The sequence below is a fragment of the Styela clava genome, chromosome 15 (genome assembly GCF_964204865.1).
Source record: "Styela clava chromosome 15, kaStyClav1.hap1.2, whole genome shotgun sequence".
Classification (NCBI taxonomy): Eukaryota; Metazoa; Chordata; class Ascidiacea; order Stolidobranchia; family Styelidae; genus Styela; species Styela clava.
Window position 1 is genome coordinate 10,526,048 of NC_135264.1, and position 22,329 is coordinate 10,548,376.

At 33.7% G+C, this 22,329-nt stretch overlaps 2 protein-coding genes across 4 annotated transcripts; both read left to right on the forward strand.

Annotated features, from left to right (window-relative positions):
- Positions 1 to 1,662: 1,662 nt before the first annotated feature.
- Positions 1,663 to 6,725, forward strand: LOC120333622 (WASH complex subunit 4-like). The gene has a single exon (XM_039400953.2). It carries the CDS (start codon positions 1,698 to 1,700, stop codon positions 5,196 to 5,198), a length of 3,501 nt encoding a protein of 1,166 aa, XP_039256887.2. The 5' UTR covers positions 1,663 to 1,697; the 3' UTR covers positions 5,199 to 6,725.
- LOC120333624 (uncharacterized) lies at positions 6,629 to 22,087 on the forward strand. 3 transcript variants are annotated; one of them, XM_078109624.1, is made up of 11 exons: positions 6,629 to 6,943; positions 7,643 to 7,797; positions 8,331 to 8,425; positions 8,627 to 8,781; positions 9,429 to 9,467; positions 10,331 to 10,517; positions 18,370 to 18,512; positions 18,724 to 18,855; positions 19,457 to 19,601; positions 19,814 to 19,921; positions 20,412 to 22,087. In XM_078109624.1, exons 1-11 carry the CDS (start codon positions 6,748 to 6,750, stop codon positions 20,548 to 20,550), a joined length of 1,494 nt encoding a protein of 497 aa, XP_077965750.1. In that variant the 5' UTR covers positions 6,629 to 6,747; the 3' UTR covers positions 20,551 to 22,087. The 3 variants fall into 3 exon arrangements, with proteins under 3 accessions (XP_077965750.1, XP_077965751.1, XP_039256891.2); XM_078109625.1 differs by having other exon boundaries at positions 9,432 to 9,467; XM_039400957.2 differs by lacking the exon at positions 9,429 to 9,467.
- The last annotated feature ends 242 nt before the right edge of the window (positions 22,088 to 22,329 follow it).

Below are 22,329 nucleotides of genomic sequence, written 5' to 3' on the forward strand. Positions count from 1 at the left end.
TCTTTTGAAAGAACTCCTTTTCACCATAGAGCTTCCTTTTGTCATTTCTGCAACAAATAGTTTTTTGTAATAATTTTTTGTTTTACTTTTTCAATGAATTCAGACCGATTTCCGATTGCTTTGCTTCCGATTGCTTTGCTTCGTGTTGACGATTCTATTTCCTACATCTAATTTAATTTTAAAGTTGGACGTTTGCACCCAAGTATTTATGCCTGAAATATATATTATTTAAATTTACTTTAATGTGTTGTTTGCTGTTTGGGCTGTAGGGTAAGTGAAAGGGTATCAGATTTTTATTTTTTAGATTTTGCGCACTTTTCTGATTTTCCGCTATTTGTTAGTTTTGCGCGTATTTCGCTTCTTTGTTTTATTGTATCAAAAAATCGAAATGAACTTACTTATTTCAGTGGAACTTAGTGTTTAATTGGGGGCAATAGACCCCCTCGGTAGCTGATGTAGCCTTAGCCTATTGGGCATAAGAATAAGATATCATTTTTATCACGTTGGATAGGAAAGTCGATAAAACGACCTAATCGTATGGCGTACTATGGCCCCTCGTCCGGTTACCAGTCCATGTCGGGTACGTAATTGGTTTGCCAGATATTTGTTTTATATGAGGCAGTTGCGTGACCCGGCAGTGGAGAGTCCAGCAATCATCTCTCACATAGTTATCCCCTCTGTGCCCGAACCTGCCAATCTACGCAAAATTCGCTTTATGTGTGCACTTTTTCTTAATTTGTAAAATTTCGAGATTGTTTAAGTAAAATTCCAAAATTTCAGAATAGGATATCATTTTTATTCCGGGGATGTTGCATGGACTTGATTTGTAATTTATGCACTAAATCCCTCGTTTGGTTGGCACACAATATATAAAGATACGATGTGATATTTCATTAATCTGGCTTCTTACCAAAAATGGCTAGAATTGTTTTGAGTTAAGCAAAAAATTTACAAAAAAAGTTGCTTCAAAGGATATCGCTATTTTAGTATGTACATAGCTGACATAGCCATTTTAGTAGGAAGTTGTCGCGATTTTAAAAGGTGGGAAAATAGCGGACATAGCCATAGCCATTTTAGTAGGAAGGTATCGAGATCGCGATTTTAGAAGGGACATCGCTATTTTAGTAGAGACATTGCGGACATGGTCTTTTTATTAAGTACAGAACAAACACAGCCATTTCAGTAGGGACGTATCGGGATCGTGATATTAAAAAAGATATACCGGTACCGGTAGTCATTTTAGTCGGGAAATAGCAGACAGTTTTTCGTTTTCAGCCTTAGCTCGATGCGCGACACCACCGAGCCACACGGTACGGTACGATACATGGCAATGTTATACCGTATCAGTAGCTACCGGTATTACGTGAACCACCCAACGACGGCGAGGAGTCCAGCAATCCTCTCGCACATAACCATCCCTGCATGGGATTCGAACCTGCGAACCCATGCAGAGTAATTAGAGGTGCGACGTTGGCGAGCGTATTCATAACGCTTAGCCCGTTGAGCCACACCGCAGCGCTTACTGTCTGTAGTCTTTATTTCATTATTTGAGCAAAGACAGGAATATACCACCCACAGACCCCATATCTATATCAAGCTTCTGATGGTACGGTAGTGTCTATATTATTAGTTTTTTTTTTTTTATGCTTATGCAACACAGCTAATAATTAGCCCTAATTAAATGCTTTTTGACAATTATGGCCGCTACTGAACAACAGGATTGGGTGTTAGACGATGGTACTGAAAAGCTAGCTGGGGAAATACAACTACGAAGCTATTCCAAGTTCATTTCAGGGTACTCCCAGCAACTTGCGGATTTGGAAACGGCTCTCGGAAGTTATAGCCTTGATGCATGGGATAGGCATTTGGATCCGATTTCGTTGGACACATCTCCGCATGAAAGGACGTCACTTTTGGATTTGATAAACACAGAAAACAAAGTGTTGAATAAGATTATAATCGCGTTATCTTCTTTATGCCTCGAAGTACAGCATTTGGAAAAAGAGGCAAAGGAAGAATTTTATGATGCGTTATTGTTCTATGGCGAAGGAGTAGAAATAAAGGAAGAAGATGGAACACGACAATCCCAAATTGGTCGTCTTTTGCCATTATTACAAAGATTGTCAAGCTTTGTAACAAGAGGAAAAGAAGTCTTAAAAAACATGATCTTACAACTTGCAGCACTACATAACAAAACGATGCCTAAAGTTATGGAAGTCGGACAAATTCACTTTACAACTGTATTTGAAAGTATCGGAGCGTTACTGCGCATCATGATTACTTTAAATGAAATTGTAGCTGCTAATACTGTGTTAAAGAACCATTGGATTCAATATAAAGTTGTGTTGAAGTCTGTATATCAGGATCCGTCTAAATATGGCGTCGATGCGGATAAAATAAAACCGTTTGAAAAAATGTTAGCCAGAATCGAAAGGCAGATTTTAGATGGTAAAATACTGGATCATTGCTGGCTACAAAATTATGACGACACTGGTATTCCAGTCAGTAAAAATACACTTTTTGCTGAAGAATTTGCTACCAATATAAAAATTATTTTTGGAAATGTAGAACCGAAAATTGGTGACGGAACTGAAACGACTCAAAGGTTACAGTATGTGGAATTATGTGCTTTATTCGCTCTTCATGTGATGATTTTTCGAGACTTGGACAAGCGACTTTTTCGCCAATTGTGGGATGTTTACAAGAAGCTGCCATGCGTTGTTTTGACTAGTAACGTCATTTGGTTCGCTGATGAGTTTTTGAAACGATTTGCTGGAAAAGCAATCGACAAGAAAATGTCTGATCAAGTAACCCAATCTCGACTGGCGTACTTGAATTCAAAACAGCAATCCTTACCTAGGGAAGCCCAAAGTTACTTTTTGACAGTAAGTTCTTGGCTTGTCAAAATGGAGTCTATACAGACGCAAGACAAATCAACTGCCGATCTCAATAACAAAGTCAAAATTCTATTGGAGGGAATATATTTATCTTTTGGTTTAAGTAACATGGTAAGCCAAGTGATGAATCTGCATGCAGCAATGCAAAAACCAATGTCAAGATCTGAAGTATTGGCTCTTTGTCGTATTATGGGATTAGCGAAAGCTATTGAAGACAGTTTTCATCGTTGTGCGATGCAAGTTATGGAAAATGAACAACAGATGGTGCAGCATTTACAATACCAAATTCTTGCTGGTTTACAAATGGGAAAAAGAAGAATCGTAGTCGACAAAAAATACAGCGATCGAAGGCTCGATATATTATCAGCTATCATGCTTGCTTCGAATTCTATTAACGGACCACCGACAGCTCAAAGAATTCTTGTTACAAAATTAGCCATCAGTATCGCCGATCAAATGAGAGTATTTAAAGATGAGGAATTGGGTGTTGTCAAGACGATGATCGACAGATTGATTATTTTTGGAAACAGCCTTAAATCATCTATTCGTAGAGCATCTGATTTTTCTTTCTTTTACTGGCATCGTGCAGTCCTTGGAATATTTTTTGACGGAGTTTGTCAAGATCCTACAGATGCAGGTCAAATGCATTATATGTTTTCTGTTTTGAATGATTGTGTTCCCCATATACGTAGAAGCAAACATGTTGAAAACACAGAAGAACTGGTGAAACATTACTCCGAAGATGTTATAGCAATTTTGAAACAGAACCTGTTAGTGAAAGTATGCAAGGAGATTGAAAACGACCTACGCCTGTCTGTCCATACCCATTTAAAATTAGATGATAGAAACCCGTATAAAGTTGGACTGAAAGGCCTTCGACAATTATTGTCCATTAAACCGCTACATTTTCTGAACCAGATGATTGACATAAAAGATTATGTGTCACATTACATCGATACGACATTCTATAATTTGACAACTGTGGCTTTGCACGACTGGCGAACCTACGGAGAAATGAGAAATTTGGCTGTACAGAAATATCAACTCAGAATGCAAGAGGTTCATCTACCAAATCAGACTCTTGAACAAGGTCTTGATGTCTTGGAAATCATGAGAAATATTCACGTATTTGTTTCGAAATATCTCTACAACCTAAATAATCAGATATTTGTTGAAAAGTCTAGCAACAACAAGCATCTAAACACGATCAATATTCGCCACGTTGCGAATTCCGTACGAACCCACGGAACTGGAATCATGAATACGACAGTGAATTTTACTTTCCAATTTCTAAAGAAAAAATTTTACATTTTTTCTCAGTTTTTGTACGATGAACACATCAAATCAAGACTTATTAAAGATATTCGGAATTTCAAGGAAAATCGTGTCGCACTCGGACAGAGGTATCCCTACGATCGCGCTGACAGATTCAATAAAGGGATTCGAAAGCTCGGTCTTTCACCTGAGGGTCATAGTTATTTGGATCAATTCCGACTGCTCGTTTCTCATATAGGAAATGCAATGGGATATGTTCGCATGGTAAGGTCTGGCGGAATTCATTATTGCAGTGATGCAATACGTTTCGTTCCTGATCTTGATGATATCGTGAGTTTCAATGAACTAGTGAGAGAGGAAAACATAGGAGATGAAGTAAATGAAGCCGCGTCACATTTGGATACTGTGATTGATACCTTGTCGAAAAATTCCGCTGAAGGATCGGATTATTTTACCAAACTTGTTGATGTTTTTTCGCAAGAATTCCGCAGTCAGAAAAACATGCATTTGAGGAATTTTTACGCCATTCTGCCGCCTTTGACGCTGAACTTCGTTGAGCACAGCATAAGCTGCAAAGAAAAAATGAATAAGAAGAATAAACAAGGTGCCGCGTTCACGGATGACGGATTCGCAATGGGCGTCGCATACATTCTCAAACTTCTTGACCAATATAAAGATTTTGATTCGCTTCATTGGTTCCAATCTGTGAAGCATAAGCACGAAGAAGACATGAAAAGTCAGAAAAAGGATGTAACATCTTCCTCTAAGAAACAACAATCTTCATCCAACATTACAGAGGATGAGAAGCTCCTCCAGGCAACATCTCTTGCTCTAAAAAGAATCTTAATTTATCAGAGAGAATTTGAACTTCTCTATTTTTCGTTGAGCAGTGCAAGAATATTTTTCCGCGGAAATAAAGCTGATGATGATGGAGATGAGAAACCATCTGAGGATACTACTCAAGACAACGCTAACAACTCTGGAAATGAGTCTACCACTCAACAACCTCCTCAACCTAATTCATGAACTATTATTTTTTGTGCTAACTTTCAATTTGCCTTCATTATATTATTATTATTGATTGTAACCAGGGAAATCAAAGACAAATCAAATATTCAAATAACAATTTCTCAACTGTATTTTTAATACTAAATTATAATTCCAGTGATTTACAATGATTTGTTAGAATTTGACCGTTCAACACAGGGGTGTGTAACCTGCGGGCCAAATGCGGCCCACAAGTATAAATTGTGCGGCTCGCGAAATGAGTTTTTAATTCAGTTCAATCTGGTACGTGCAAGTAATTCGAATCCCTTTGCGTTGCATAGCCTATACCGGAATCCATTTATTATCTATGCCTATGATGCACCAATGCCGCAGGTCATAAGATTAATACCCAAACATTTTTGTGCCTGCAACTACTAGAAATTTCATGTTAAATAATGGTGCGACCCACGGTTTCACCCAATTATTTGTAACTGGTCCTCCTGTTTTAAAGGTTGCACACCCCTGGTTTAATATATTCTTTATTTCACCTTTGAAAATTCTTTTTGAAATATACTTGGAATTGTGTGCTATTCTGGTCATCATTCTCTGATTGTAACTACCATTTTCTTTTAACATTATTTAAAAAAAAATTTAATTTTGTTCATATTGAGTTGCAAATTTAAATATTTAATTCCATGTAGCCATTATATTATATACCGGTAAGCCTGCAATTTTTATTTCTTATTTATTTAACAAAAATCTGTTTCAAACCAAGATTAAATGTATTATCGTCATTTTTTTTTTTAAAAGTAGTTAATACAAAAGGTTGTTTTCCCGTATATTAATGGGCAATGTGGAGACCATTTCTCAACACATGATATCAATTCTTAGTTAGGTATAAATTAACAACGATTGGTATTTTTCTAACTATATATAGCCTTTTGATCTAGAATTTTGAAACCTTAAATCCAATTAGACAAATTGATGGAATCTGACATATTCAGTTGGTGATAGTGACTGAGAGCCTGTGATTAAATATGAGATTGTATTTTTGATTTGGGGATTTTTTTTCTTTTGAATCGTAAATTTTGTATCATATTGTTAATGAGAATTCATTCCTTGTTATTGATTATCCGATTGATTTAAAATTACTTCATTATTTGTGATTAGTTTCTTAATATGTGCTTGTCAAAAAATGGATAGGCCAGTATAGAAATCAGCCGTTTTTTTGTGATTACTATAATAGTATGTTGATGAATATTCATTGCCACTGATTTTCTTTGATTGTTGTAATAAAAGGGGTATGGTATACTTCAGTACTATTTGACGATATAGCAAAAATAACAGCACTGGCACTTGGTTGTTAGAATAAGATGATTCCGACTAGTCGTACATCAATGATTTTTATATCAGCAAATTCAGATTTGTACTGAAGTATACGTATTCCTCATACTATTTTAAGTGCAATATTAAATTTTCTTTGCCTATGGCTCTATTATTATCATATATTGTATATTCTCGAAATATTGAAATTATTACCATATTTGATTATTCGTTTAATTATAGTTAGAATAATTAGATAGTCTAAATGGGGAATGGAAATACACATCATCGTCGGCCTAAGAAGCATTCTAAGGACGACGCTTCGTTAGCGGCACCCACTCCTTCAGAAGGCAGATTGACACCTTCCATGCAGCATAGAGGAACAGTGGGAAAATTTCAAGGCAAAGATGTCATGATAAGCTACAGTCATCAGGATATAGATATAATGAGAAAAATAAAAAGTAAGATTGTTATGTTTGGTATGTTTTTATTGATATTATTGTCGGAGTCCAAGTTTGGTTTGAAGTCATATTTTATTCTGATGACGTTTTTGAAATCTGTGCAGCCTTTTTTATAATTACTGATATAGGATTTACAGAATAGGATAGGATTTATATATTTATTCCATAGGGGGGAGAAAGCCTATAAACCGGCTTAATCATGTGGCGAACCACAGCTTCTTGTCCAGTTACCAATCCATGTTGGTTATGGAATTAGTTAGCCAGCTATTTGTTTTCAGATGCATGGACTTGATGGTGGAGGAAGCCATAACCGATCAGCGGTAACGTGAACCACCTTTGTGGAGGGGAAGAGTCCAGCAATCCTCTCGCACATAATTATAGGATTCGAACCTGCGAACCCACGTAGGGTAATCAGATCTGCGGTCGCAAGCGTACCAATATTAGTTAATAAAAGCTAAATGGGTATTGTGGGAAAATTGCTCTTCTCTGCAACTTATGAACCAGACTTTTTCAAATGAAGACCCAAATTTTACTGGTTTTCATAATTTTCTGGGCTCAAATTCATATGAAAATCATTTTTAAACATTTGCTGAGAATTTTTCTGGTTTTGTGGTAATTATATTAATCATTTGACCATTATGTCTTCTATATATTTGAGCATTGATCTCTTGTATTTATTCATCATTTTTTGTCTTTCAGCTATTCTTGAGAAAGCTGATATCACGGTATGGGTTGATGAAACTGGTTTGTCTCCTGGTACTTCATATTTACGAGAAATCGGTGAAGCGATTGTAGATTCTTACGCATTTCTTGTTCTTCTGAGTCAAGACTCCGTACAGTCCAAGTACTGTCAAGTAAGAAGTTTTATTATGGACTTCCAGTTTGAAAATATTAATTCTACAAGATGTTTCTGTCGTATTTACAGATTAGCATTTCTGCTTTAATTTTTTTCGAAGTAATTTTATTTTAATTGTAGCGTTTTTTGGTATATTCATGTTGTTATCTTCAGTTCCTTTTGCAATTTGACTTTCTTGATCTATGATTTTTTCAGAGTTGAAGTTTAACATAAATTTATTTAACTATTTACTACTCAAATTATTTTTGCTATTCGCCTGTGTCCTAATTTTAGATTCTTATTGGTGGTTATTGAAGTCCAAATTTCTGATAGAAACCTAAATTAGTATTAAGTTAATTAACTATACATTCTCGACAGAGGATTAAATAAAACTTTGCATTCAACTGTATTTTAGTGGCAAAATTTCGATTTCTGGAAGTTGAGGGATCAGGATTAGAAATATACCTACTTCAACTGGGGTTCAAAGTTCAAATTATGCGTCAGAAATCTGAGACGGTCATTTTTAAAATTCTTTTCTATTATATTATCCAGGATGAAGTTTCACTTGCGTATATATCAAACAAAAGTATATTTGCTGTCGCCATCAAACCTTTTGATGAACTAACACCTATCATGGATTTGGGAATGTGAGTTTGTTAAAAAATTGTTTGAGAGGAAGTACAACATTTTTTACTTTGGCTCTGATTCTGGAGAATTTAAAAATATAATACCGGTTTTAATATTGATAAAAAAACATGAACAAACTCACACTTCGTTCCCAACATGTAGCTGTGATTAATACCCGTACAACTTTTCGGGTTTAGAATTATTTTATTTTCTTATTTCAGGAAACTTACACTCTCTGCAGTACAATGGCATTTTATAACCGGGGAAAGCAAGATGCACGAACAACTTGAACCTTTAATATCAAGTATTCAAGCTAATTTAACAGTCTTGAAACAAACTCAATCTGATTCAGAAGCAGAAGAACGAACAACGGATGGTATGTTAAGGAAGTAAAACCACCATCATATGATTTTCGCAGACCAAATTGACTATTTTTTGAACGAAAAAAATGAAATATTTTTTTTTAATTTTTATATATTCAAGTATTCATTCTGTTTTTAGCATGTCTGCTCAATACTACAGGGTGTTCCAAAATAAATGAAACCCACAAAATTGGTAATTGAATTAATAGGTTTCATTTATTTTAGGACACATCCCGTATATATTTTAGTTTATAGGCAAAGATGCCAAAAACAAACTGTCTACTTAATTACTGTATATGCAATATTTTGAATTATTGATTCTTAGAATAGTTTTGTTTGAAATTTTACCATTTCAAGCAATTGAAATTCACAAAATGGCAAAAAGATCGATGATAAATTTCTAAATTCAATCTCTTCGAATATACATCGTCCACTATGTGTTTGAAACAAATGTTTTAGAATGTATGTAAAATAGTACTAGATTATTCCCAGCCATCTCCAAGTATGGCTACAGATAATTATTCTGAGTTGATCAAAGTAAAATATTGCTTTGAATTACTTCTTGGGATATGTTACACTGCCATAACATTCAGTCTTGACTGTATCGCAATAAAATTGTAAATTCAAATTTTTGTTATTTGAGAGTCTCGTTATATTTCAGTAGATTCTCATCTAACTGATAGTGGCAGTGAAAGTGACAGTAAGTTGGTCATTGTATTATGTTCGTTTGCATGACACGGTGGCATTTATATGGGGTTTATATTTTTATCGCTTTTTATCACAGAATGTTTACCTATATGCATGAAATGCATGAAGTTCCTCTCAGTCTATTCAATTATTGGTGTTTGATGCATTTTTACTTCAACCTTGTGTCTATGTCACAATAAGAAACTAAAACCCTTCCATTAAAATGCACAAGGTACTGGCGTGCATACAGCACAAGCTTGCCGCATGGATGAGGTTAATATTGCAAAGTTTAAGTTCAGGGTTCTATCATTGTTTAACTAATCATAATAAATATGCAACAATCCTATTTTTTCGTGGATATTGCCAATCATTGCATGTGGAATATCAGTCACCAGTACGCAGTACATATCATCATATTTCTATGTTTATTATTGTGTTGTTTGTTTATATTCTGAATAAATATTTTGTAAAAAACTCTTACCAACTATTTTCTACATTATTACCTACTTTATTATAACCATTATAACAAATATTCATACTATTGATTAAAATTGTCAAGTACTTTTTAATAACTGAATCCAAATGAAAAAATGAATGTTCAAGTTTTACAGTAATTTAAGACCAAAATCTTGGCATTTTTTCCTCTAAATTTCACCACTTTTAGGTAAATTATTTTTTTCAATCACCAAAATTATGAAGATTTGAATTATCTGAGCTGAAACCAAAATATTCAGTGATTTTTTTAACAATTTTTTTTCAGTTTCAGTTTTTTGGCTATTTTCAAAATGAAAATAAAATACTGTTGATACAATGTCTTGCAACTTATACATTGTGCTAATGTTTAATATCAACAATATTTTTATCATCTTTTTTTAGATGAATCCGAGGAGGAGCCTAGTAATTATGTGATGAACAGACAAGCGTTTAAGTTACGACGATTAATGAGCAGGACGAGAATTTTGTCAGAAGAAGATGATTTAGAAGATACATCGGAAATACAAACCGATAAAGAATTCTGGATTTCTCATTTTGGGGAAGATATTCAGATGGTCGAATGGCCGAAGTAAGTTGCAAGAATGGTATTTTTTTGCAAGATTTTTTATTTTTATAAGATTTAAAGATTTATTTTCAATGGCAAAAATCAAAATTGAATTCAAATTCCAGGAAGATGTCATTTTGGATATTGACAATTTGTATGTTAACGAAACAAAATCTTTATGATCATCGATGTAAATAACGTATTATTTAGTCTGTTTGTCATCAGTCATGAAGAATTTTTTTGAAACTTAAACATTTAAATGAAGCTAGATATTGGTCTTTTTGAAGATCATGTTTTTCGTTTTAAAAATGCATTCATTCGAAATATGAATGAATTTCTTTATCAGATTGATGTAATAATAGTCTAGTTATGTCACAATACCAATAATTGTAATTTATTTTTCAAATAATTTATTTGTGTATCCTGAACGTTCCTCAAAGTAGTAAAATGTTACAATTCATAAAACTATTTTAACTCAACTTATTTTATAAAAGCTGAGAAAGTAGGAAATTAGATATTACGGTAAATCTTGTTTCTGAAGTTTGATTGTGCTGTTATAAACTGCACTATGAAATAATATTTCTTGAGTTTGGAACTCATTTACGAATACTTCCTGATGGTTGGTATCAGTGTTCACTATTAGCGCACTTTTTTGCGAAAATTGCGAAGCACTTTCGCAACTTTTTTTAGGGACCGCGAAATAGCACTTTTTTCCGATTTTGAAGAGAAATAGCACTTTTTTCCGATTTCGAATGGAATAAAAATTCAAAGTTAACAAATATTTTCGAGTATTAAGTTGACAAATAAGTAACATACTAGTACTTTTGTAACTCAATTCTGCATATCATAACGACCGGAATTCTAACCTATGAGATGCAGACATAGGAGATAAAGCTTTTGCATTAACGGCAAAATTCTTGTTTATAATATGATTATTATACAAGCACACCGATTCCGCTTCTCCCGCAAAAAACGCTCCCCTTGATTGAAACCAGATGTTGGAATACTAGGCAGTGCGTTTCTTTGAAGGAGAGTAGTCATGTGACTATCAATGATATCGATGAATTCAAAATGACTATAAAAGTGTTAGGTGTTATAGTCACTTTGGATGAATTGTGACCAAACTGCACGATTTTCAAATCAGACGAAACTTTTAGTAGCATGTCACAGATTTGCAAAATCACCAAATTCACAAAATACCATTAAGTGCCATTTTATTGTAATCACAATGTTGAAAGGACGTGGCATTTTCCGGAATTTTGCGATACTTACACAACTATTTCTCATTGATATGCGAGGTTGGGTGGGCAAAATTCAATATTTTTTTTGAATCGAATATTTTTAGGGAGTACCGAATAAACGTGGTGGAAACATTAAAAAATCGGCAACAAAGCCTTTTTACTGGTTAATTCCGTTGTAATCGCTAATTGTTCTTGTCACTGATCGTTTTGGCGGCGATATTCAGGTTTTGGGTAATCTATATTCCCGCCCTCTCTTTTTTACAAATATGAATTCTTGTGGGTCGGCGGACATCGAAGTTTTATATTTCGGGTTTACCCGTTCGTTCACATCGGCAACAGCTGTTGAATACATTGAGGACTCAAATTAACATTTGCGTTGGCTTTAATATTACCTATCAAGATTTGTAAATTTACCGTCCCAATTTTATGCGAATGGTAATATTATTGTCCATACCGTGATGCAGATATTTATTAAGACGATAATTAACTTTCTCATGTATTTCTATGGTGATAAACTTCGCAAGTCTGAAATTGTGCCAATCCTGAATGTTGATTTAAAATAGTGATTGAATAATTCGGCAATAAAGGCATTTCTGCGTGGTCATAAGACGAGATGACGTTAATGAACAGCACTTCTTTTACAGGATATTTTACGTATGCGACTTAATGCTAAAAAGATTGGGCTCGAGTGCTTTTTTTTTCGAGTGCTCGAGAGCCTAATAGAGGTCAGGCGCTAATTGTAACTAATTCCCTCAAGTTTCAACGTGTTTTCAACAAAACAACACCCCGGCGATAATTATAGCTAAAATGTTACCGAGCAATTCACAATTTTATTTATGGAATTTGCAAATTCACCAGTTTCTTGACGATTTTGATATTGTCACGCCCTAATTATTAGGGCAAAAAATACTCCCCTTTTTCCGCGGCGGTTTGACGGGTTCTTTGTTCCATTTTTCAGAAGGTTCTGACACGGGGATATAGAATACTGAATCCGGAGGGTTGAATCCCTGTCCAGTTACTGGTGATTTTCCGTTTTGAAATGCGTGAAACATTCTCTATTTCAAATTAAATGACGTTTCGCGGGCTAGAGTACTCCCCGAAAATGATGTGTTCCAGACGTTAGTTAGACGATAGATAAAACATTAGATTAATAATTTTCGTGACGCCCCGTTTTCGAAAATACAAAGTTATATCGCAAAAAATGCGTTATGATACATTTGGAATGAAACATTATTTACGGTTAACTCAGATCATATTTTACTCTTCATGACACCCGGTATCCGAAAATACAGTTGTATCTCGAAAAATGTGTTTTGTTACATTAAAAATAAAACCTTTTTGTGATTAATTTAGATCAAATTTTACCTTTCACGGCAACCCGTTTCCGAAAATACAAAGTTATATCACAAAAAAATGCGTTTTGTTACATTTATTTTGCATTCCCAATAAAATACATATTTTCCCTAATTAAGGTCGTCGATGAATCTGTTCCTGTCGTTCAAGCTCGACACACGTTTGGACGAGTGTGGGGCGTTTTTTTGGTCGACGATAAATTAAAAAGTTGCCACACGTTATTTGTATAACGATAATAACTGAAAATTAAGATTTTATAATAGAAGTGAATTTGTCTCAAGATGGTATTTTACACGCTGACAGGCTTGGTTATAATTGATATTCGTTTAATTTATTTTACACTATTAATAAACGCGCCACACCAATTGCGACCATATAAATTGCAGTCGCATCGGTATGGACTGTATGTTTTTGGCGCTCTCACATTAATAATAATTTTCAACAAAACAATACCCCAACGGTCATTAAAGCTGAATTCGTTACCGAATAATTCACAATTTTATTTACGGAATTTGCAATTTCAGGATCTCACTTGACGATTTTGATGATGTCATGCCCTAATTATTACTGCTTAAATGCCTCAAAATACAACAAATGTAATCATTTTCGACGATAACAGGCGCAACAATTCGTAAACGAGCCGTTATAACGAAATTCGCGATTGATTTTACCTCTCTCTTGTTTACAATTTTTCCCGCCGGCCATGTATGGTCGAATAAAATGTTCACATATTCGAAACATGACTTGGCCAAGGATGGAAGGGATCACTAATGAGCTAATAGAAAGTACATACGCGAGGGTATGATATTAATATCGAGAATATTTGTGAGCATATCACAGGACGGAAATATTTTGCACCCGGCTGTTTGTTGGCAGAACAACGATACGCTAAAGTTGAATGATCGAATACAGGGAAGTATTTATTTATCATCTCACTTGCGAACATTGAGGTTTTGGCGGAATTGTACGATCATGTTGTCTTTCTTAAATAATAACTTTTTCAATAAATGTTCATTTTTCTTTTGCGTCTTTATTATATGTCGGGTTTTCATTTATTTTAAATTCGAAATTGTCCGAAATACTCCAACAGGTGTATAAGTACAATAACAAGAGAGCTATGCTCAAATATATGGACACGTAGGGTCACATAATTTTGATGACGTCATAGCGAAAAAAAAGTAATAGCCTTCTGGAGAAAATTTTTATCTTTAACCACTAAAAATTTCAAAGCAATTGGTCCAGTATTCGAAGAGAAAAGCGACTTTTAAAAACGTGTCAAGCGGTACTGAGTTAGCAGTCAGGCAGCATCTTACCTGTACACTGTAGGCCATATACGGTAATTGATCACAGAACAGTTGTTCCCTTGCAAATTTTATGTTGTTTACACTTTAGGACAGATAATTGATCACAGAACAATTCTTCCCTTTCAAATTTTATGTTGTTTCCAGTAGACTCTCATCAAAATAAACAAATATAGTAGGCTACAAGTGCTACAACGCTTGCATTACTGCACTGGTAGGACCGTGAAAGAATAAGTTACGGTAATTTCATTGTGGTAAGACACCGGTACCGGCACCAGTACCAGTATCGTACTTACGTACTGAGCTACCAGTACCGGTTAGCAGTCAGCCAGCATCTTACCTGTACACTGTAGGCCATATACGGTACCGTAATTGATCACAGAACAGTTGTTCCCTTGCAAATTTTATGTTGTTTACACTTTAGGACAGATAATTGATCACAGAACAATTCTTCCCTTTCAAATTTTATGTTGTTTCCAGTAGACTCTCGTCAAAATAAACAAATATAGTAGGCTACAAGTGCTACAACGCTTGCATTACTGCACTGGTAGGACCGTGAAAGAATAAGTCACGGTAATTTCATTGTGGTAAGACACCAGTACCAGTATCGTACTTACGTACTGAGCTACCAGTACCGGTACCGAACCTGTAGGTCTGATATTCCGTTCCGCATACGATAGGCTATAAAACTTGCATTGCAGCATTAGTAATACCGCGGAAGGAATAAGTCAATTTCACTGCGTTACGGTACCTGTATGGCAACTTACCAGTACCGACCTACAGTAGCTGTAGTACTGAGCAAGACAATCGATCGCGAAACCGCTTGAAATAAGTGTAAAGCAGTGTTCCCATGAGTAAAAATAAATACCGCGAAATTTTGTATGAAATATCATATCTCATAGGATTCATATAAAATTTAAGAATAAACAAAAGTAATAGCCTTCTAGCGAAAAAATTAATCTTTAACCACTGAAAATTTCAAAGCAATTGGTCCAGTATTCGAAGAGAAAAGCGACTTTTTAAAAACGTGTCAAAGAACAACAAGAACAAGAACAAGAACAACAACAACATAATATTGAAACGATCGTTATGTCCACTACGTGTCCAATAATAGTACTTACCAGGGAAGTTTAATACACACGATGTGTAAAGGGCGTCGTAACTCCCGTTTATTAATTATAAATTTTTTTACATTCTGCTTAAAAAACAACGCACGTAACTCTCGCGACCAAATCTTTTTGTTTTGTATGGCATCGTCTTGACGACGAATTTATTGCCGACTGAATTTTAATTGTGTTTTAGGATAAGGTATTTTCTGTTTGTTGGTTTCTAAACTTCACAAACTTGGGTAGCAATTACTATTAATGTGAGATTTGTGCATATAAACGATTGAATATCGCGACTGGACGTCCGATATCTGAGAATGCGTAATTCTCTTTCAACATTAATTTTCAGGATATCAGCGGTCATGTGGTCGAATAAAAATTATTTATCAAATGGATTGGTATTTCGAGACACTCTCAAAATTATTTGGGATCCACTATCATATCATTCGTTTATTTTTTATATTCATGTTTTTCTCAAGAATCACCCTCGTTATATTTAGTGTACCTTCGCAAAAGAAAACTCTTTGGTGTCATCGTTCATATTAGTGTAATTGAAATATATGGAAACTTCGCAAGTGGCGTTGTGATGCGAATATTTGATACTAGGTCAGCAGCATTACAAAGAGTGCTATTTATGAATGCTGCAAGTACATGACATTACTACACATTTTGCCAATATATGATGTTTCTGCCCGATTTAAACTAACTCGCACGCAAACCAAGGCATGTCGTCATTTAAAAATTACTTGTCTTTGGGTAAGCTCTGAAATAGTATAATATAAATGTAAATGAGAAATTAGGTCACGCTAAGCTCACGAAACGGGAGGATTTTTAAAGTGATCTTGTGTAATATTTCGGAGAAAAAAGTTTGAAAGGAAAGTAGGTCAACCTATCTCCTAAAACAGGGGAGTATCTTGCGGTAATATTTCCGAGGGAACGTAGGTTAACCTATCTTTTAAAACAGTGGGTGGCGACTTTCAAAGTGGTTCAAAATCACAAATTAATAATTATCAGATTAGGTTTAGGGATAAATCGAAAAGTTGAATTTCCAGCGCACCTAACCCTAATTAGTCGATTGCTATTTATATTTGGGGGGGGGGGTTATTTTGCACGGGATTTGTACAAACGAACCACCCTGTAACTAATATGGTTTCCAGCCTGCCTCGTGTCTGTTAGATGGAAGGAGTAACAAATGTGAAGTCTTTGCTGTTTACACTGCATGAAAGTTTTGTCGGGGCAGGTATTAGCAGATGTCATTTCGTTGCCGATAAATTCGCTTTTTTTTCATTAATTAAACATGAATTCTCGGAAAAGGCTTCTCATTAATTCATAATATTACCCGGAGGAGCGCTTTTTCGAGTATCTATGCCGTTTTAAATGGGTTATATGAAAGGCTAGGGCACCTAACTTGTTAAAATCGGCAAAAGCACTTTCGCACTTTTTTTTTCGACTGCGAAGCACTTTCGCACTCATAATTTGCTTAGAGTTAACACTGGTTGGTATTCACGTGATCATGCATTACACATGAGACCGGCTTATTCTATTTCTGTAATTGACGCTGTGATGTCATTACATGGAAAATCCCCTGGTATGAAAATGGTACTCTCATAGTATGTGTACCAGGTTAGGGTTAGGCCATAATTTTATTCTGATTTTCCCTATTTTAGTTCTATTACGAGCTCGAGGACTGTCTGTGTTAGCCAAATAAACCCCCTGCCCATAGGTTTCCGTTCATTTACACAACTTAATGTAAAGTAGACGAACAAAATTAGTAACCTCCATATCGGTACACGAACACATACTTCTGGAGTGCCTGAAAGAATTGTAAATACGGGAAGCTTGGTGGTTATGTATTGCAATATATAATCGCAATCAGTCTTCTGTGTAATTAACTTATGGATGTCTAATCTGCACAGGAAATTTTTTTGGTTACCATCAGGTGGGACAATTGGATGTAACAATTGGGGATTTCAAGTAAAATGAAAGTAAATTAATGTTATTTGTTTTAAATCAGTTTTTCCAGTAAAACTTGCTATTTTTACACTTAGTCATGAGACCATAGCATGACAATTGGAAACATTTGAATATAAATTAATTATTTAATCCTGATCTATCAGCTTTTCACAATGAAAAAAATGAGTTTTCTTGTATCCAATTCGTGACATTTTTATTTTTTTGTATATATTCACTAAACATAGATTTTGCAATGCCATGAATTCAATAACAATACTATTATTTGTCATTTAATAAATCGATGCGTTGAAATTTTGTTCTATATTTCCAAAGTAGAATTCCGTTATAGAAAATTTTTTGTTTGTTTTGGTAACAGTCATACAATCTATCCGTTATAATCACACAATAGATTGTTGACAAGCCCATAATTTTTAAAAGAATATGATGGTATATTATACTAAATCAAGTATGATCCAAAGATAAGTTATGCATTTGCTAAGATTTAATATTGTATTATGTTCGGGAAGTAGTTTTTATTTGGCATAAACACTTCCTATGCTAATAGAAGAATGTTTCGTAAGTACTCATATATTCCGAAGAAGTGAATAATCATGAAATTTCTCTAAATTAAACTCGCTAATCAAACTGAAAATTTATCCATACAAAAATTTAAGTTTGTAATATAAAATTATTTTTGTTGTTAGACTATTAAAATACCGCTGCCAAAAAAGAATTTTTATAAAAGCTGACCTTTTTTTAATTCCTTGGAGGTTTATCCTATGCAGGAAAATATGTGCTAAAGACCAGCGGTTTTCAATGGAAGCTCTGCGGAAAACAAGAGTATATATCTATAATATATGTATATTGTTTAAATATACTCAAATATTCTAGGTTCGCCACTAATCAATTTGTTTTTGTCTAGATTTTCGCAAGCGGTCGACACCACATATGCAGAAGTATGGAAACAGATGTTGGTGACTGAACAACAGAAACAATTGTTACTTCATCTTATGAGCAAAGAAATGGCAGTCAAGAAAAACGTTCTTAATTTCAAAGAATTTAAAAGTTAGATAACTGGTTATTTCAACTAGAATAGACAGACTCGCAAATGTGCAGATTTTAATTCTGATATTTCTTGTATAATTCCTCATTCTGGAATCGGAAATTTCGTTACAGCTTTTCTATTAGGTCCATCAACTTCACTGTTCTATCCCATCTTGTTATCATTATGTGGATTGTTGGTGTACTGTTGCTTTAATACACCATATTTTTGTAGGATTTTGCACGAGAGACAGAGAAACTCTTCCTCTGTCACAAGCGATTCGACTATATGCAGCGGAAACATATGCAATGAAAGAAGTCTTCAATGTCAACTCTAGTGTTAGATTGTCTGCAATCGCAAATCTGAGTGAGTATGGGCTCGTCACAAAATATATCATGTTCAAGAATAAATTGCTCTATAGTTGGTACAAAATTGGTTTCCATCCCATACTGGTCCCGATAACCAGATCTGGTTGGTCTGACCAGTTTTCATCTTCCCTTCAAATACATTCGAAAACTCAACCATGAGGATGTCTGAAGAAATTATGTTTAAAAAAATTTAAATTAAAGCTGTATGCAAAAGAAATTTTTAGGATTTAATTGAGTTGGATTTTGCTAATTTTTATAAGGCTTGTGAATTTTGAATTATAAATTTACTTTATTTTATAATTAATCAATAGATGGGAGATGGGAGAATACTATAATCAAAACGATGTTAAATTTTTTTGTAAAATATATTGTTTTTTATAATTAAAGCGATACCTCTGTAATCGAACATAACATCTTTTGAGTAATAATTTTTTGGTCAACTACCGAATTGTCCGAGTATCAAGTCGTTCGACTACCGAGGTATCACTGTATATATTCATATTGTATAGTTGTAAAATTTATCTGCAATGTTCCAGTTGCGTAACAATCTGTCCAACTCAGCTTTTTATTAATAATTAAAAATCATTTTTTTATTTCAGGAAAGTACCAATCCAAAGCAGTGATTGACTCATTGTTGGATTTACTGGAAGGTGAAGAAGATCCTGATATCACTGTAGTTGCAGCTATATCTCTTGCTCATGCTGCTAGTGGAATCAAAATGTTTAAAAAGAGAGCTGAAATTGGGTAAGTCAATCACATTGTGCATCTGAAGAGGCGCGAGGTCGAATATTGAGGCAAATCAAAAATTTGTCTGAATTTCATTTAGCAATTTCATTAATATGTTGTGTTACTGTTGAACTAGTTAAATATTAGAAATTTTTTGGTCAAAAACTGGTAAATAGTTCCTACTTGTCATTATGCAAACTGTCAAATATATGTAACATTATATGTTTCAGGCTTCTGTTATGTTTGGATCACAAAGATAGATTAGTACGAGAGAGTGGATGTCTTGCATTGGGAAGATTGAAAAGTAAAAAGTCAATTTCAAAACTTGTCCAGTTATGGTAAGAACAATTTTACTAGATACAAAAAAAAAACTACTAAATTGTTGTTCTTATTATGGTTTTTATAATTCACAGGAACATCTTCATATGACATTCAGTAAAGTTCCTATAGCATTAGGCAGTCTATCGTGGTGGAATAATAACTGATCCCTTTTTATATATCACGCAAAGTCTCGATGAAATATTAGAGCTCTTGGCACTCAAAGAAAATTTGAAAAAATAAATTTTTAGATAGTGAAATTTTAAAATCAATTGATCCTTTAGTAGCAGAGAAACATGATTTTTGTCGACAATAACCACAAGAATTTAGCTACACAGTCCAGAGGTCCATTTATAAATTGTTTGAACAGAACCCTAACTTACATACAGATATATAATCTGTGAATATCATGAGTTACCAGCAATAACATCAAGTTTTTTTTCCTGGAATCCATTGGGAAATTATTAAATTCTATGTTCTATTTTGAGAAAAATATCAAATATCTTACAGGCGAAATGACACAATATCATCGGTAAGAGAAGCTGCACAAATCGCTATTAATCAAATTGGTGGAGACGAAGCCGAACAAGCAATGCATGTTACTAAAGTCTTATCGGAAGAAATCGGGTTACTGAAAAAATCTGACTAAATCAATTTATATGTTCTATTTTTTCTGAAAAGGTTTCTTTCAATGAATTTGATAATGTTGAAATTACTGGTTAATTGTTGTTGCGTAATTCGTGATTTTGAACAAATTTTAGTACAAGTGTAAATCTTGATTTTCGAACATTTTTTTAGTTCCAGTATTATGCACCCTATTTTCTCGCGGGTATATTCGAAATTTTTTTTTTTTCGAAATTTATGAATATAACTATGATTTTATTTGCAACATAATAAGTTGTGGATGTGTTGGCAATTCTATAGATATCATAATTAAACTTTTGTTTAATATTTCTTCAATATGCCTTGATATGACAATAAAAATGATATGTTTTACTAATTTTTATACCCATCGTTTTTATAAATTAATGAAATTTTTTGAACTTTTTTATTACCTGAACGCTTCCATTTGAGTTTTTAAATATAGTACATTACACAACATACCCACAAACATAAAAATGCTTGGTGTCTAGTGTAACTACCAGGTTTCCCCGAAAATAAGACAGGACCTTATTTCAATTTTCTTTCGAAAAATAACAGTGCACTGGTGCTATTTTGGAAGATGTCATTTATCAAAATTATAAAGTAAATAATTACAAGATTTACAAATATACAAAATATGGAAACCAATATCCACTTACTTATAAATAACATGTTTTCATTTAAAACGCGGAGATATTTGCTATCGAGTCGGTCAAAAAAAAATGGACTAAGTCTTATTTTAAGTGGAGGGATTATATTAAAATCATATTTAAAATTTAGGTTAGGTCTTATTTTCGGGTGAACGCTGTCTGTATATGTTATTTCCGTCTTTTTTGAAATCACATATATCCTTACGTCCAATATACTGACATAAATCATCTAATATAACTCTAACTAAAAAACAACTTTGATTTATCTTAATACCCAGTATATTATTTTGTATTAAATTTGTATATTATCTAATTATGAATACAGGTTTTGTATCATTCATTTAGCTTTTCTGTGCTCAACTTATTTTCTATTTAAATAAATCAAATTTTTTAGTTTCATCAAGCATGGTTTTTTATTTGTATTTTTGGTGAATTCTGTGATTTTTATTGATTATTTTATTATTACTTTTAATTGCGCAATTGCAAAAATGGTTAAATCTGTATAGTACACAGTATTAGTACAACAATGGCGCACTCATTAGTTAGTGGTAGATTTATTACTGACATTGATTTAAAATTTTCTCAGGGTATATGGTAACTAAAAATTATTGAATTTTTTTTTTGACATAGACAAATTAATTTAGTTCAATTAAGATCAAGTAAACTGATTTTTGTTTTATCTAGTGATGCAAATCTCCAAGTATTTAATAATAGTTTTTTATAGATAATTTGAGTTCTTTTGACAACTTATGATAGGATGGTGTTGACTCGTGTTGAATATTCATATGATATCATACACTTATATTTTTATTCATGTTACATCGTTTCATCTGAATCTATGGAAAAGCATTATATAGTTGATTTTTTTACCAATTTTGCAAAATTATTATCGTTTTTAAATCGTATTCTATGAACAAAAACAGGAGTCCTCAATTAGGGTACACTTTTAGCCAGGGTTGGACAACTAATTAAAACTCCTTCCGTCGACAAATGTTGTGAATTTTGAATCTAAAAAAAAGACAGGTACATATATATATATCCCTGTATACTCTCTTCTTTCATCCCAAGTCTATATTAATTATATAATGGAAATAACTGGTAGTGTAATACCCCTTTCATCTCGTATCGCATTGCAG

Excerpts from the sequence above, each read along its gene's own strand:
- LOC120333624 (XM_078109624.1), top strand. The coding sequence starts at position 6,748 with ATGGGGAATGGAAATACACATCATCGTCGGCCTAAGAAGCATTCTAAG. Across the intron at positions 8,782-9,428 it reads AGAAGAACGAACAACGGATG|TAGATTCTCATCTAACTGAT; the intron begins GTATGTTAAGGA and ends GTTATATTTCAG. Across the intron at positions 18,856-19,456 it reads GTCTGCAATCGCAAATCTGA|GAAAGTACCAATCCAAAGCA; the intron begins GTGAGTATGGGC and ends TTTTTATTTCAG.
- LOC120333622 (XM_039400953.2), top strand. The coding sequence starts at position 1,698 with ATGGCCGCTACTGAACAACAGGATTGGGTGTTAGACGATGGTACTGAA.